The sequence below is a fragment of the Taeniopygia guttata genome, chromosome 20, assembly GCF_048771995.1.
Source record: "Taeniopygia guttata chromosome 20, bTaeGut7.mat, whole genome shotgun sequence".
NCBI classification, from domain to species: Eukaryota; Metazoa; Chordata; class Aves; order Passeriformes; family Estrildidae; genus Taeniopygia; species Taeniopygia guttata.
This window is the reverse complement of record NC_133045.1, coordinates 6,955,109-6,971,602: the sequence shown is the minus strand read 5'-3', so window position 1 is coordinate 6,971,602 and position 16,494 is coordinate 6,955,109. Positions and strand designations below refer to the sequence as shown.

Sequence of the window (16,494 nt, the reverse complement as noted above, 5' to 3'; positions counted from 1 at the left end):
GTGATTGCCTGTATGCAGGGCATGGATGTGACCTCAACAAGGATTATTTACCCTGGCAAAACACACAGGTTTAAGTAATTTACCAAAATCTGGAGTTCAAGCTCCTATCAGGTTGTTTTCTTTGTCTCTAGATTTGGGTGGTGGGAAATTGGGCAAATAGGGCATCTCTGAGAGCCTGTGTCACAGGAGAATGGCCGTGCAGGTGGTTTTTTGAGAGAGCCTCTCACCTATGATGCTGCCAGCATTCTGAAAGCCAGCCTGCTCTAGGGCCAAATTACAGAGTAACCAACAAAATACCAGCAATCCCGTAAAGAAAGTGATGTAAAGATCATGAGGGCATCCAGCACCTCCCTGCAACCAGAACAGGCTTCTCTGTGGTACCCAACCATGTTTCTAAGATAAAATGGAGGTACCTTTAAATTAATAATATTCAGATCATCAAAGAGATGATCTGAATGGGCAATTGCTTATATTTTTAAGAGCCACAAAAAAGAGGGGACCACACATTAGGGAAAGATTCAGATGCAGTCCTTTTTCAATCTGTTCTGGCTCCAGCTGCTTCTTTGAACTAATTAGTTCAAGCAGATTCCAATTAAAGAGATGCTAATAAGACCTGGGGATAGTCCTACAGCAATGTTAATGTAATCACTCACAGTTACTTGTTTATATTGCAATTCCTGTTTCCCAAGGCTTCTGGAGAGCTCTTAGGCCAGCGCTGCCTCCAGGCTTGCACTCACTCAGGGGTGGCTCTAGGACTCTTCAAACCAAGGCAGGAGTTCCAGAACTGCCCTGGGACACACAGTGGATAAAAGCTTGCCAGTCCTGTGTGACTGACTTTAATTTACTAAAATGCCCCCAGTTTAGCTGCTAGCCAGCCCTGCACCTTTCTGTCCTGCCAGGGTCTCAAGGAATATTTCAATGGGAGGGCATTGCCTGTGCCCCAAATCCGGGGTGCTTTCCCAGATACTGCCCGAGGGAGGGAACATCACGGCCACACCACAGGTCCCTGTGCCATGGGTGATGGGCAGAAGTAATAAGGACAATTTGTGCTTTATAATTGATGAATTTCCTTTAATAGCCACCCTATTAATTGGGCTCTGAGTGTGCTGTTTCTATAGGGACAGGGGATGCTGTGAGTGCACCAGTGGCTGCTCGCTGCTCTTCCAATAGGGAATTAATGCCTGAAAACACAAGCTGTGAAGCCTATAAAAACTTTACCCTCTCAAGGAGAAGGCCCTGGGGTGGTTCTGGTACTAACATGGTTTTGAGGTCCTCAGCAAGGGCCTACTGGGCTCCCAACTTGGCTGATCCTGTCCTTACAGGCACAGTGTGGGTGGCTGCTCAGAGGAAGTAAATTTAAAGCAGCTTTTTCCAGCTGTGCAGTGCCAGCAGTTCTGACAGAAGAGCAGAGGAGAGGATTCCACAGTAAGGCCCGAGGACCCACAGTAAGGCCCCTTGGTGCCAGCCCCAAGCTGGGCAAGAGATGCCCTTGCTGGTGGTGCCTGGTGCTGGTTCCCTGATGTATTAATGCTCCTGAGGCTCAAGCTAGCTACCTCCAGGAAGGGTCCTGAAGCAAAGGCAGTGGTGTGGAGCCAGACCCATTCCTGGCTCCTGGGCCAGAGAGGACCACAGGAATTCTTCTGCACATTTCAGCACTTTCTCAGTGTCAGGGTCACCTTCACCCATGTCTGACCCTTCCTCTTGTGCAAAGATGAAGAGCAAAGAGAGGGTGGCTCCTGGGAGCCTCCATGCCCCACAAGGACAGTGGAGTAGAGCGTGGCTGTCCCCAGGATGCCTGGGCAGGTCACTGTCAGAGGACACTGAGGCTCAGATTGCACCTTCCCTCCCACCAGCGGAGGGTAAGGCTCCTGCCCTTGGACACAGGATCAGGGCAGTGCCTTTAGACTGGTTCTCACATATCAGACACCTCCCTGCCTGCCCTTGGGGACACTTGGCTGGACACTGTGGGGACGTTATCCCTGAAACCAGCAGCTATTGAGGCAGAGAGCCCAGTACTGTCCCCCCTACCCTGGGGAAGCTGCAGATTTTTGTTCTGCTTTTATTAATACTTTAAAAGCAATGTGTCATTGCTTTAGCAGCAGACCCACCTCCCTCCCTGCTGCCTCTGTAACACATGAGCCAAAGACCTGTTCCATTCATCAGCCTGAGATTTATGAGGTGCACAAGGCTCCAGTTACCCTGCTGCCCTGACTGATGAATGAGATGTAGTTCCTCCCATACCAGAAGCAAAGTAAGCTCAGAGGAGAGTAAAGCCATCATTTCATCAAACTCAGCTCCTTCTGTCTCTACCAGGGCATGAAATCTGCCTTCAGACCCCTCACACCCACAGAAGCCAGGGGCAGCACTCCAGCCCATGAAGGCTGAGCCTGTGTCCCCCCAGCCTCTCTGCACAGTCCGGCTTTGCTCATGTGAGACACTCCAGAAATAGAAAAAGGATTGAAGGTTCCAGCTACTCTGGATTCCTCAGGCCCAGGGGCCCTGCTGCCCTGAGCTGGTGCTGGGCTCTGCTCATCCATCCTCCCCCATAAATCACCCTGCTGCCATCTCCCTCTACCTCGTGCCTGGCTTTCCTCTCACCCGGGCTGTCTCCAGAGGCTGAGCGAGAGGATGGGGCTCAGGCAGTGGAGAATCACTCCTCCCCAAAGCCAGGGGCAGCAGCCAGTGGCACACAGCTCAGAATGAGCCTGGCAGCAGCCCTGGGGTCGGGAGGCAGCAGAGGGGCCTGGCAGCAGCCATCTGCATGGGCTGGGCAGGCTCTGGGCCAGCGAGCTGCCTTTCCTCCTCGCCCTGTGCAGCCCCTGCCAGAGGCCAGCACGATGGGAGCACATGGAGTGTTCTCAGAGAGTTGCAGAGTCCTTAAAGGCTGCCTAAAATCATTTAATAAAACCAACTCTTGTTGCAAAGTACCCCCATATTAAAATAAATGCAAATTTTTGAAACAGATAATTAAGAAAAAGCTAAAAAACATCCAGATGCCACCAGTGAAATTCTGCATTACTCTCTGCTTTAAAACTGGAGTGAAAGTGTCATCATGGAATGAAACTTGGAGATTCCCCTGCAAAAATCCACATGGATAGAGTGAGCAGATAACTGTTTATTATTGCACATAATCCAGCAGAACAACCGACAGAAAATTCTGGACAGTAGTACACAGATTGTAGTAAACAGCTAGCAAAATCTGTGATGAAGGTACTTTTGTGTGAAGAGTGAAAGGTATCTGCATCTTTGTAAGACCTGAAAAGTATAACACAAAATCCTAGTCAGTTTTGAAAGCATGCAGTTTGAGGTAAATCTGGTATTTTGCATCTAAGAAAATGAAATCCCTAAGGGGCTCTCTCTCTATGTAAGTATATCCATATCTCAGTGCAATATGGATAGTTATACGTCACATAAAAGCAAATCTACCTACTTTTCTCAGAAGGTTACTAGGAGGAAAGCACATTAGTGAGTGCATATTGCATGCATAAAAAAAAGGGGGGGGGGGTGGAAAGGAATTACCTTAGCACTGTTGAAAAATATCCATTTTTGTGCTTAGTGATAAATAAAAGCCCCTCAGGTCTCTCAATGGAAATAGTCTTGGTGGTGAATAAAAGCAGTTGGCATATTGAAACTGCAGAGTTGGCAAGTGAATGCCAGCAAATGGAGACAAAACGTTAAAGGCAGCAGAGCCTGGGGTTTGCAATACATTTATATTTAAGGAAAGAAAAAAAAAAAAAAAAGAAAATAAGCCAATTGCTACTAAACTATGCTCTGTGGAAGTGTAGATGATGCTGCACAGCTTTCTCAGGACTGGTACAGCCACATGGCTTTTAGGAAAGGATCACATTCACTTCTCCCACACTTAATATCACATATTTGCTACTGTGGCAATGTTCCTGAGCTCAATAAGGTTAAAAAATAGACTTGGTTCACAAAGTACTGAATTATTCTCACTCTCTTATGCCATAACTAGAGTAGATAAATTAGGTAGGTTTTGCCCTGTGTCTCCAATGAGTGTAAACCCCTGTGTGTCTACCACTCCATCTCTGAAATCCTTTCAGATTGACCTTTGAAGCAGACCAGGCATATGTTTTTTTCCTTAACTATAATTTCCCCATTCTTTCCAGTCCAACAAGGTTTTCCCACCCAGTCCTGTGCTGTGGGACTTCAGGATACACAGAGGTGCACAACCAACTATAAATAACATCTCTGATTATCTTAAAAAGGGATAGAAAATACACTTTGCTCTTAAAAGAAGGAAGAAACATGTCCAAGCACTCAGCCTCACACTAAACTGTAACTTCATCTGTGCCGACTTTCTAAGCTTACACTGCTAAGGATCAGAGCAGATCATGGTGGAAAAATCTCCTTCCAAAGGTCACTCCCTGTCACAGCTTTGGGAAAATGGGTGCAAATTGCCCAGGCCTCTCAGCCTCACACACACGAGCAACAGCTGCACTGCCCCACTGTACTCTGCCACTGCTGAAAGCCTGGCTGCTGCGTATTTCTGAGCCCAACACCCAAATACACTTCAGTCACTCACATCTCTGCACCTTTTTTCTTTCAGGAATAAGGTAACCTCTCCCACAATAGCCACCCTGCATCCTCTGGCTGGTTTGTTGGGTGCAATGAGAGGCCAGGACCCCCCTGCAGCCCGGCACACCAAGGGGAGGAACCTGCAGGTGTACGGAGGCATTTCAGCAAGATCCTCCTTTTCACTGTAACTCACAACATTTTCATAGAAAAAAAGGGTAAAGGGACAAATTCAGCACACCTACTGCCTTTCCCGTTACAGTGGGAAGCCACCCACTGCAAGCTGCTTCTGTGCAGAGCATTGTTGGTGGCAGGAGAGCACTTGGATGGTGCCTGGTCCCAAAAGAGGCCCCATCTCCACCCAGAGCACCCCCACAGGCACCAGCAGCCTTGGATCCACCAGTCCCTCACACCCTGCCCCGCTGCTCCGTCCATGGTGCATCGGCCGCCATGGGCAGAACTTGGGTCACACTTCAACAAGCCCAATTTCAACTTGCTCCCCCTCTCAGTCCTCCATCCATGGAAAATGATGCCAGGTGACAAGGGAAAGGAAAGACTTTTTGTTCATCCCTTTGGATGACTTCCAAGCAGGGAGAGCAGCGCCGTCCACCCCGAGCCACGGCGCGGCTCCCATGAGTCATTCCGGTTGCTGTATTGCTTCATCTCCATGCCATGGATGACAATCTTTGGAAAATCTCTGACACTAAGTCAACCAAGGGAGTTACAAAACACATCAGTGTGCACGCATGAGACCTTCTCACTCATTTTCCTACAGCTATAGATAAATCCCTCATCCCTGGCATGGCAGAACAGTTGATGGCTTTGGTGAGAATAATTTAAGGCAACTGCTATTTTATACAAAGAAGAGGAGACCACAGTGCAGAAACCCTGGCTTTTCTTTGGTAGATTGCAGAGGCCAGCCACAGCCTGAGAGCAGGAAATGCAACTGATCTTCAGACACTCTCATTTAAGGTTGATGTTTGCAGTGCAACCTTGGGATCTCGAGGCCTCCTCTGAGGTGTTTCCAGGTGGCTGAGCTTTAATCCCCGCCAAGGTCTGAGGTCTCCACCAGCAGCGACACCTGTCCCAGACACAGATAAATAGGAAAGTCAAGGGAGAGCAAAATACATGACCAACACATGACCACTGAAAGCTGCCTGCAAGGCTTTCACCTGTGCAGGCTGAGTGAGACTGAAAACATGACAGAAAGCAGTGCCCAGCAGAGCAGTTTTGTCCCCCAGGAGGTCTGGGAAAGCACCCCAATATCCTCACAGGGGCTTAGAGGTGTCTCTTGTGTTACGGTCACATGAGGCTCAAGGGTCAGGTTCAGCCTTAATGGCAGATTTTGTTTGAAATATTTGAGCCCAAGACAGAAGTCTTGTGCAAGCTCAGGACACTTTCCTGTCTGTAGGAGTACTCCAGGCATGAGAAACCTCACAAGATTTTATTGCTACCAAATCCAAATGTAAACCCTTATCCCAATTCAAGTGGAAGACATGAGCAAGCTCCAGTCTTACAAACATCTTGATTCATATTTATCTATAGTAAAACAATTAAGTAACTACCACTGCAGAACTAGTACTGGTGCAATTAGAGCTGCAGCTTTCACAGTTTCACATTTTTATGTGTTCTTGCATCTTGCTGGTGTGAATGCCAAGAAACACTATAATGCACAAGTTACCTGGGAGCAGCCACATTGAAACAGCAAATTGAAAGTGTTTGAAGCATTTTCAGCATTTGCAGTAAACAAATTTCAAATTTAACATCACACAGTCTTGCAATGGAATTCTCACTCCATGAAACATGCCCGTGGTACTGGGAAGGCAAAACTATATGGTGAGACTGTATCCCACCAACACAGTCTATGTTCCTAATTTTGGGAAAATGTATGAGATTATGACATAATTTCATGCAATAATTTTATGACATTTTTGAAAAGTGAGTCAACCTTAAAACATCCAGTGACATCTACAAATTAAGGATAAAATCTCATTCTGCTTCTTACCTTGTTCAAGAGGCTCATCATGTCAAAAAATGTACAAATAGGATGGCCAGACCAATGTTCAGTAAGATGACCATGCAGATCACAATTGTGTTAGGTCCCTGCAGGAAAAACAGAGCATTACACACCACAGCTCCAGACAGACATAGCTTGATTCTGCTGTTCAAAAATACCACAATCACCCCCTCCCAATGCACTGAAATCTGGCACGTAACAACCAGCCTGAATTTCAAACTAGTGGAATGTTTATCCTGTCCTATTCCTACTTCTTCCCTGCAAATTCATTAGAAGGAGGTTAAATCAGGCTTCTTTTGCAGCTAAATTAGATTAAAGGAGACCCTGACCACAGGAACATGAACTCCTGATCCCATGTCAGGCTGCTCCTCCCAACTCCCTTCCACACACACCTTGCCTGTGTTTGTAAACTTGTCATTTTTAATATCATAGAATCATAGAATGCTTTGGTTTGGAAGGGGACCTTGAAGATCATCTATTTCCAAACCCCAGCAAATGAACCCATGTGAGATTGCTGTAATTTCAGACCAAAGTATTTCCAAGCTGTGATTTTCTAAAGTCACATTGGAATCATTCACGTCCAAAGGACTGCAAAATGGGACTTGGAGGGCTAATAAAATGTCTGGGTTTCCAGCTGTATTTGCTAAGAGCAAAATTGAGTTTCAGTGACTATATTTTAAACCTGGGAAATTGGCTGGTGATTCAACATCACAGTTCAGCTCATGAGGTGCCCCTACAGCAAAAAGGTAATGGGTAAAAGAGTTTTTTCTGGTTTTTTTCTCCCCAGCTTTCACATCCAAGTTGGTTGGTAATGAGGTGGGAAAAGAAGGTGAGAAAAGTGGATAAAATTAATTGGAAGATGCCTGGTTTTGCACAAATTTTGAAATACCACATGTCTGAAAGACTATCTGCCCAGGTAAAGAGAGGAGGTGAAAACAGGAGGGTTATGAATGTCAGGGCAAGCATCCAGGCAGGGCAGGCTGGGAAGGCGGCAGGAGAGGGGGATACCAACACTCCTCCAGCGGGCTCTAGGATCCCAAAAAGAGCCTCTGGGCACCACTTGGTACCCACTGCAGCCAGGCCCGGGGCGGGGGGTCTGCATCCCTCCAGGGGAGCAATAAAGGAAAGACAAAGGTTGCTCCCAGGGATGCCCCACATCACCTCTTCACACTCCTCCATTTTCTGTGCTGCCACCAGTGCCGCCGCCTGCGCCGGGCCGCGCTTGGCCCCTGCCTTGGGCTCCGTCCGGCCTGGAGCCCTGGCCTCAGTCTTCCTGTTGGCCACGGGCTCGGCCCGGCCGCCGGCCCTGCGCTCAGGGCTGGGGCGCTGCTGCGGCTCCTTGGGGCGCGGCGGCTCCGCCTTGGCCTCCGCCTTGGCCTCCGCCGCAACCGACGGCTTCTCCTCCCGTGGCAGGCCAGGGGTGCCCGCCCGGTGCTGGGGCTCGCCCCGGGGCTCCGGAGAGGGCGGCTCATTCTCGGGGAACTGCTCCTCCTCATAGTCCGTGGCGGGGGTGACCGGCGACGTCCGCACGGCGTAGCTGTGGTAGCCCTTGAAGAGCTCGACGTCGGGCTCGCGCGCCATGCGCTGTAGCGGCCCGATCTCCATCTGCTCGGCGGCACGGCCGCGGCCCCGCGAGCCCGGCCGACCCTCGCCCTCGGAGGGTGCCGGGCTCCCGCCGCCCGCCTGCCCGCCCGCCTCGGCCCAGCTGCCCGGACGGAGGGGCCTGTCCTGCCGGGGGGCCGCCTTGGCCCGCTTGGCCTCGGGAGGGGTGGCGGCCGGGCTGGGCGCTGGGCTGGCCCGGGGCCGCGGCTCCTCCTGCTCGTGGAGCTGGGGGCTCTCGGGCGGCGTGGGGGGCGGCGGGGCGGCCTCGGGCCGCGGCGCCTCCTCCTCCATGTTGACCGCGTGCTCCGCGTTCTCGATGATCTCCTGCAGCAGCTTCCGCTTCTGGTACTCGGGGCCTGCGGAGAGAAGGGCTGCTGTGAGGAGTCACCGTGGGATGGGGACAGCAGGGTACCCCACTGCCATGGCACCGTCGTGGCTTCGGCAGCTGTGCCCCCAGCAGCAATGGGTTTGGGGACCATGCTGCAAGGGTCCAGGCTGGAGTCTGGGAGAGGAGGAACTCCCAAATCAGACTCTGCTGCCAGAAGGAATTTCCTCTAGGAACTCCTGAAGGCTCCAATAGATAAGGTTAAAGAAAACAATTAAAATCTGCAGCCTAGTTTCATGTGGTCACACAGATGGGTCATGCTGGGGCTAAGGAGGATACAGCTCCCAATGAACTTGGTTTATTTTTCTATTTAATGGCTGGGAAACTCTTCCATGGGACTTTCTTGGTGTCAAATAGCACGGTAACTTCACAGGATATACAGGATGACATCAGCAAAAGCAGGGTTCCCAGATTATCTATGTGCCATCCATCATGATAGGAAAAACATATTTCTTATATGTGGAACAGGGTAGGAAGTTATACAGCCCTCTTGTCTGCCCTGAGCTCCACAACAGCAGCAAAATTACCTGGCACCATCATGAAAGGTGACTCAGGGTTTCAGATTTCGCTTTGGCCTCATCTCACACACTGACTTGTGAGTTCCTAGCAACATTGCCTCACTTCAATTTTGCACCTATCATTAAATCTTTACTTCTTATTAACCCTACTGCAAATTGCAGCCCAGGCTGGGCTAGGGGAATTCAGACAGAGCCTGACACTGAAGATACCCACCAAAATGCATCACTAAAGAACTGGTAATATCCTGTGGAATAACAACCCTTCACAGTGCTCCACATGCTAAGATGTGCTGGGAGAAGGGTCCCCACACATTCACTGTGATGCTTACAGCAAGTGAGAATAAGAAGAGCATCACGCTCCTCCCGTGCAGATCTGAGTCTGGTTGGGAAATTTGGCTTGGTGCTCCTTTTGCTCTCATAAGTCAGTGGTATGATTTGCACACTGCTACCCCCTGTCCATTCAGGCAATGCCTCCACTCGGAGGGGCAGTGGGGAAAGGGAAGGCACTGATTTCATCTGCTCTGCTCTGCCTGCACACTCCTGCCAATCAGCAGATGACCCATTCAGGGCCATTTATTTCTGGCTGCAACTGAGTTATTTGGAAGCCATTTCAACAGTTGTTCAGACTCCTCAAAATAGGCTGCCTGCAGCTCCAGGCTCCTTGCTCTCTCCTGCTGCTTTCTTCTCTTCCTGAATAATTTACAACACAAAAATCCCCAACTGCCTGGAGGGCACACACTCAGCTCCCCACCTTCATCTTCCAGCACATTTCAGAATGGTTTTGGCTTACATCCTTCTCTAAGTTACCAGGGACTATACCCTGAAATTCAGGGCTCAACAGTTATTAAGGATATGGGGCTTGCTGAACAGGATTGCCTGTGCCAGACACAACATGGTCAATCTGCCAGGATAGCAGGGAGAAATACAGCTACCAAACACAGCTGGGCTCTCCTGGCTGTGTGAGCAGCAGCTCTCAGTCCTAGCAAAATCCAAGGCTGGACTACTGTCTGTTTGTTTCTGGATGGTGCAACCATGAGAGAAGAGATATATTCTTGTGCACTTTGGGAATTTAGATGTTTAAAAGAATCATAGAAGAATAACATGCATCAGGAGCTTAGAAGGCCACTGAGAGAAGCCAGGACCCAAGTGAGGCCCTACATAACAGCAGCAAGAGGATCCAGCACCTGAGGAGCCAGGAGTGGAGGTCAGGCTGCCCCAAGTGTTTTACAGAGACTGCTTCAATTGTCTCATTCAATTGCCATGGGTGGAAAAAATAATCTAGCTAGATGTCCAAAACCTCCCCATAGGGATTCCAGTTTCCTTTGTTTCTATAAATAGCCAGTGTGCAAAGGCTGAATGCAGAGCTGTGAGTGGCAGCTGGGGGGCTTATATGAGGATCAAGCGACATTTAGCCATTGTTAAATGAAGTGCCATGGGCTGGCTCATGCCCATGCCTGGGTGCTCTGGTGTTTTCCCACTCAGAGTCAGCTCCAACAGGCCTTTCTGGGCACTGGGGAGGAAGAGGCAGCCCTCCAGTGCAGTGTTTCCCCAGCTCATAGGTGCAGGACGAGGCAAGAGTACAGGGAATTTAGGAAAATCTGTCAGCATGACTCCCCCAACCAGGCACCAGCTCTGAGCTGTTCCTATTTCCCACTGTGTGCCCTGTGCTGGGAGTGGTACAGGAGGTGCAGAGACACCAAAATCAGAGCAGGAGTAGGTGTCAGCTTTTGCTGAGAATAAGTCAACTTTTGGCTTCTATCCCCAGTTTTACCACTGTGATAGTCCCTTGTGATCTTGCCTCAGTAACCATGGGACACTCACTCCAGGCAATAAATCCAGATAATAAAAAAGACAGGATGAAAATGTAGGCACTTGGAATTTTATTTTCTGCTCTGTTATTACCTTCCCTCTCTGTAAAGAAAAGTTTTCCAGGAAGAACATATCTCCAGCTAACTCAGTCTAGGGAAAAGTAATGGCATTCAAAATGTTGATTTTAACATTACACTTCTCATCTACTAATCCTCAGTGCTTGGTCTCACAGAAGGAACCTCCCAAGTGTTTACCCAGCCAAATAATTAGCAGTGATACTAACAAATTAATAGAGAATCAGAAAAATTGTATTTTGTATTAGCTGCTGTCTTATAGGATATTACAGCCCCTAATTAGCAGAGTCTGATTGCTCAGAGGCCCCACAGGATATGGGTTTGTGAGTCAATGTGCAAGACTGCTCTAAGAAAAATCCACAAGGGATGTATGTACAGGAGAGCTGCAGATAGACCTGAGCTTGATGCCTGTCCTGCCTGGTTCTGAGGGCTTTGGTGTGTGGAAAAATGTGGGAAGCTGAGAAACTCTGGGGTTTTCCTCCAGGCTGTGGTAACACAGTGAGTAAAACAGTGGTGTCAGGAGGACAGCAAATCAGCCAGGAAAAGGGGCTGGATGCAACTGAGCAGAAGAGGATTTAGGATAGACAGGAGAGCATTTTGTGGAGTTATTAAGTGGGTGAAGCACTTGAACGGATTCTCCGTGGAAATTGCAAGACCCCTCTTGGAAGATGCCTCTGATCCTACCTGGCTGGTAGAAGTCTGGGGAGAGCTCCCTGGCCATCATTCTGGCTATGCCTGATTCGTTGTTGGCTGCCTGAGCTGCCTGCTCAGACCCTTCAGCCTTGGCTTTGGCATGAGCCGTCCTGCAGAGAGAAGAGGGGAGAACAGTGAGTGCCCTCTGAGCCAAGGCCATCCCACTCACACAGCAAACCCTGGCTGCACCAAAACTGAATCAGCCCATCTGACATAACAGCACTCAGAATTTGCCCACATGACCCAAAACCCTACACTCGGAGTGTAGGGTTTTGAGAAGAGAAGAGCAGATTTTCAACATGGAAGGGGCCCAGATACTCAAAGGTAAGGTGGAAAGGCTGCACACAGGGAATAGGGCAGGTGTCTTTGTAAATGTGAGCATGTTCACATGATGCAGTGAGGCAGCAGGCACTGCAGAATGGGCTCATTGCCGTGCTGCTCAGAGCAATGACCAAGGCATTACACAAGCATCATTGGTGGCTGAACTCCTGTGTGTATCACCAGCCCTGAGCTGCTGCGCCTTGACAGAGGCAGTGTGCCCCTGCTCAGCACACAAGATGGGTTTTCCTGGAAATTTCTCTCTAGTAGCTCTCCAGCAAATAACATGACTTGTCCAGGGGCTCCTTTACTCCCTGCAGGCTGACAGACTGATCTCACTAGAGCTATTGTCTCCCTCTCAGCTTGGCTCTCTGAGTCCTTTCCATTCCTTCCCAGCACATCTCCTCTTTGCTCCACAGGGCTACAGGCTATGGGAGCAATTCTACTGGCCGGCTGTTATATTCCTCACATGCCTCATGCTCAGGGCCCTGTGATCTTCTTGCTAAAAGCAGGGATGGCTTTACAGCCCAGCTGCTCACAGTCTGGGAAGGAGCTGACTTCAAACAGCAATGTTGCACCTTAAAAATAAGGCCGGGTGAAGAACAGTATATTCAGCTGCTTTGTTGCACTCAGGTCTTCCCGAGAGTTGCCTTCCCCGTGCTCTCACTGTCACATTTTCCAAGGCTCCCCATATTCCCTGTTTCATGTATCAATCCACATTTTTTTGTGTGATAAGCAGTTAGCATTCCTCAAACTCCAATTCACCCTAAATTACAACCTTTAATTAAGGTCTTAGGGTATCTGATGAGCCTTTTTCAGATGTAGGTTGGTATCTGGTCATGTTTTAGGACAAAAAAGGAGGAAAGATGCAGTTCTCATTCCTGCAGTGAAAACACTCCAGAGGAATTTTTGGCTGTTAGTCATGAAATGAGGATTGATTCCTTCCCATTAAACTGAGATGAAGTAGGCAGACTAGACAAGCTGAAGTCTGAATACTCAACAGGTGCAAGATGATAGAAATGCTGTTCTGAGACCCTCACAAGGGAAAAGATATACACATATGCCATTCTGAGTAGCTGCAGGGAAAGAACTGAAATTAGGGCATCAATCCCAACTGATACAGGCAACAGTGTGACTTGAAAAGGGGCCAAAAGCACTGCTCAGGGCCCTGTGATAGAGAAGAGGGTGCAGAGCTGCTGGGGCTCAGCCTGTCCCTCCCTGGGATGACATCCCATTCTGCTGGAGTCATGATTTACCTCCCTGCCCACACTCACACGTTATCTCTGCAGGTTGAGCTGCCTGGGATTGCAGTCATTCTTGGTCTTTTTATCCAAAATTATTACAGCTCCTGAAAAACCCAGAGACGTGATGAGGCAGAAAACAGGATTTTTAGACCGCTGCTTGCAAGCAGGGGTTCTGAGCCAGTTCTGAACAGAGAAAGCACCTCCTTTTTTGGTAGCATATAATCAGCGTGATTAATTCCACTATAATCTGGCAGGGGCCAAGGGGAATGTGTCTGTGCTCTCCATGCCTGGGGGATCAGAGTGGGCTGGGTGTGCTGTGCCTGGGGCACACAGCCTGCCTGGCGCCAGCCCCAGGGAAGAGGCTGTCCAAGGGAGGATCCAGCTCTTGATCCTGGCAGGACATGCTCCAGGTCCTGCCTTTGCTCCTGGAGGATGAGATTCACCATCAAGAGATAAAATTCTCCCTTTCAGTTGCTCTCTGAGCCAGGCAGATGCTATCCTGACCAATTCCCAGCCAGACAATCAGCCAGCTGGCCCCAGCTGGGGGAGCAGCAGGCAGCTTCTGGCAAGTGCTTTCCTCAGAGTAGCTCCCAAAGAAGTAATCTGGAAGTGCACTAGATGTGGGGTCTGTTCTCACTAGTAAGGACAGAGCTGGATGTGTCACCAAATGGTGCAGATGGCTCCTGCATGCTCAGCTCTCTCCTAGCACCTGGGAACAACACAAGGGAACAGGGCTCTCTTGTGAAGGGCTGCAAACAGCACTCCATCCCTTGGTGTCTGGGGATGCTGGAGGTTGAGGTAGCTCCCAGTTATGCTTTTCTTCTGCAGGAGTTTTGCTTTCCTCCAGAGTAGCTGCTGGATGCTATTTGACTGCAATTCCTGCAGGAGAGGCGGCAAGACTAAGAAGATCCAGCCTGGGCTGCAGAGGGGCAGTGAGGATGCTGTGGATGGTGAGGAGCTGAGCCATCACTGTGAGACACCACAGCCCCAAGGACAGCAGGGCTCTACAATGAGGGGTGTGAGGGCAGGGACACTCTGGGGACACTCTGGGGCTCCAGGCTGCACACACGGAGCGGTGACAAGAAGCTGATCAGCACAATTCTGGCATCCTGCACTGCCCCACAGCAGCTCTCACACTGTGGGACACAGCTGACCTCAGCTCCTGTCCCCCTGCTTGCAAAGTCAACCAGAGGTATTTGATTTGGGGGGACTGTTGTCAACACAGCTGCATTTTCAAATCTTTCAAATCTGGCACCTCCAGCAGACCACACCTCGGCCCTGTCGGTATCCCAGGAGAGCACTGCTCTCCCAGCCAGCCTGGCCCCAGCAGGGATGCTGATGCCCTGTGCTGGGTCCCCCCGTTGCTAAGATTATTTATCTGGCAGTAGCCAGGTGAGGAATATTTGGCTTTCAGAGACATTGCACGGTGTCTGAAGTTCATCTCCCCTGGCTGAGCTGCGCATCCCCAGGCACCAAGGGATGCAGTGCCACATGCAGCCCTCCAAAAAGCCATGCTGAGGGTTTAATAGCACTGTGACAAAGCCCAGCCTAGAGGAAAGGGTCCAGCCATAACAATAACATCTAACTGGCCTCGAATATCCCTGAATTTATTATTTATCTGCGTGGCTGGCAGAGCCTGTGAGCTCATACAGAGGAACTCTTGGCCCTGGCAGCAAAGTAGGAGACAAACACCAGCCACCCTGGGAGAGCCCAGTGAATGCAGCACAACAGCCTGTCCCATCCCACAGCCTGGAGTCTGCCAGGAGCATGAGCTAAGGAAAGAAAAAGCCCAGGGAGGTTTGAAGGTGTCAGGAACGTGATTTTCAAACCCCAGAAGTAAAATGTGCGAGAAGAAAAATTTCTTCCAAGGTTAAGATCTTCTCAAAAAGCAAAACAAGTTTTCGCAAAAAGGAAATACCAGCCTTGATAAATTTGATGCTATTCAGGCACACTTTAATCAGGGCCACACTTTTTTATTTATTGCTGTTGCATTGTCAGCTCCCAGTAACTCTGCAGTAAACTCTGCCCTGCAAAAACCAGCGGAGGAGAAAGTCTGGAGATAGAGGAGCTCAGAAACACAGAGCCAGGGGCTTTAGAGCAGCCAGCAGCAGAATCCAAAAGACCCTTTTCAAGGCAGCAGTGGAAAATGACCCATGAACAATAAGACATCCAGCTGGAGGAAATAAACACAAAGAGGGACCTTTACAAAACCACACCAGTGTTCCCTGTCCCAAAAGGCAGCGCTGCCAGGATGAGCAATTCCCAACTGCACCCTGAGCCATCTCCCTGGGCAGTGCTGTTAAAAATAGCTCCAGTGAATTCTTTGCAAGGAGGAGCAGCACTCAGAGCCGAGCTGAGGGGAGGCATGTGGGCAATGTCTGCAGCCCCTGTCCCAGCCCTGCTGCCACTGGATCACAGCAGCTGCCACGTTTCACACCCCAGCAGCACGGGAGGGTTAAATGCATCTGCTGCTTTATTTGCTCCTCTGGCATGGCTCTAATGCTCTAATCGTTTTTGTACTAGTGCAGGACAGAGCACCACTCCTGTCCTTCCTGGCCATCTCCCAGAAACACTGCCTGAATCATTCCTGCAACTGCTGCTAAAATCCCCCAGGGACACAGGAGCGCAGCTGAGCACCGCGCTAACAGGTGAGGCCCGGCCCAGCCAGCCCGCACGTCTCTTTGCACAGTTTATGTGGTTTTGCACATCCACATTGGATTAGACTGCAAATGAAACTGGAATTAGCAGGGAATACTGCAAATACCAGACAGGGCTGGGCTGCCTGAAGATGCAGCAATGACCTTGCAGCTAGAAATAGAGGAAGAGTTCAGCTCTCTGCCCTCACATTTGCTTATTGGGGGAATGCCTGACCCGTCCAGTGCTGTCCTTCCTTCTCCACGGTTCCCCTTCTCCTGTTGATTCAGCAAACCCTGAGCAAGGACCAACTGAACACCCCTCCAGCCCAACCCATTCTATGGTTCTATGATTCTTGCCATTCTTGATATTAGGAGCTGTCTAGAAGACCATTAATTAATGAGTCAGTTCCAGGAAGAGAGTCTTCTGCTGAATTCCCCTCTCCTGGAAACTGGCTTTTCCACTCCCAGCCAAATCCCTGCTCCAGTATTCAGCAGGAATCATTTTGTTCTTCTGAAGAAACTTAAAATAATTGTTTGGCAGGAATATTTGCAGCACTCAGAAGGGATCAAGGGAAAGCTGAAGAAGTGTTTTTGTTAATGGCTCATCATGAAGGGCAAGAGGAGACAGACCTGACCAGCACACACCTCGGCTGGGGATGGGACTG

The 16,494-nt window shown here is 49.6% G+C and overlaps 1 protein-coding gene across 1 annotated transcript in view; it reads right to left on the bottom strand.

Moving 5' to 3' along the window:
- Positions 1 to 3,095: 3,095 nt before the first annotated feature.
- Positions 3,096 to 16,494, bottom strand: part of JPH2 (junctophilin 2) — a 31,316-nt gene continuing 17,917 nt past the window's right edge. Inside the window, exons 3-6 of the mRNA XM_030288674.4 lie at positions 11,623 to 11,741; positions 7,712 to 8,508; positions 6,539 to 6,636; positions 3,096 to 5,614 (exon numbers count right to left, since the gene is read on the bottom strand). Coding sequence (XP_030144534.4) covers positions 6,556 to 6,636; positions 7,712 to 8,508; positions 11,623 to 11,741 — 997 coding nt within the window. The 3' untranslated portion in view covers positions 3,096 to 5,614; positions 6,539 to 6,555. The remainder of the gene's footprint in view (positions 5,615 to 6,538; positions 6,637 to 7,711; positions 8,509 to 11,622; positions 11,742 to 16,494) is intronic.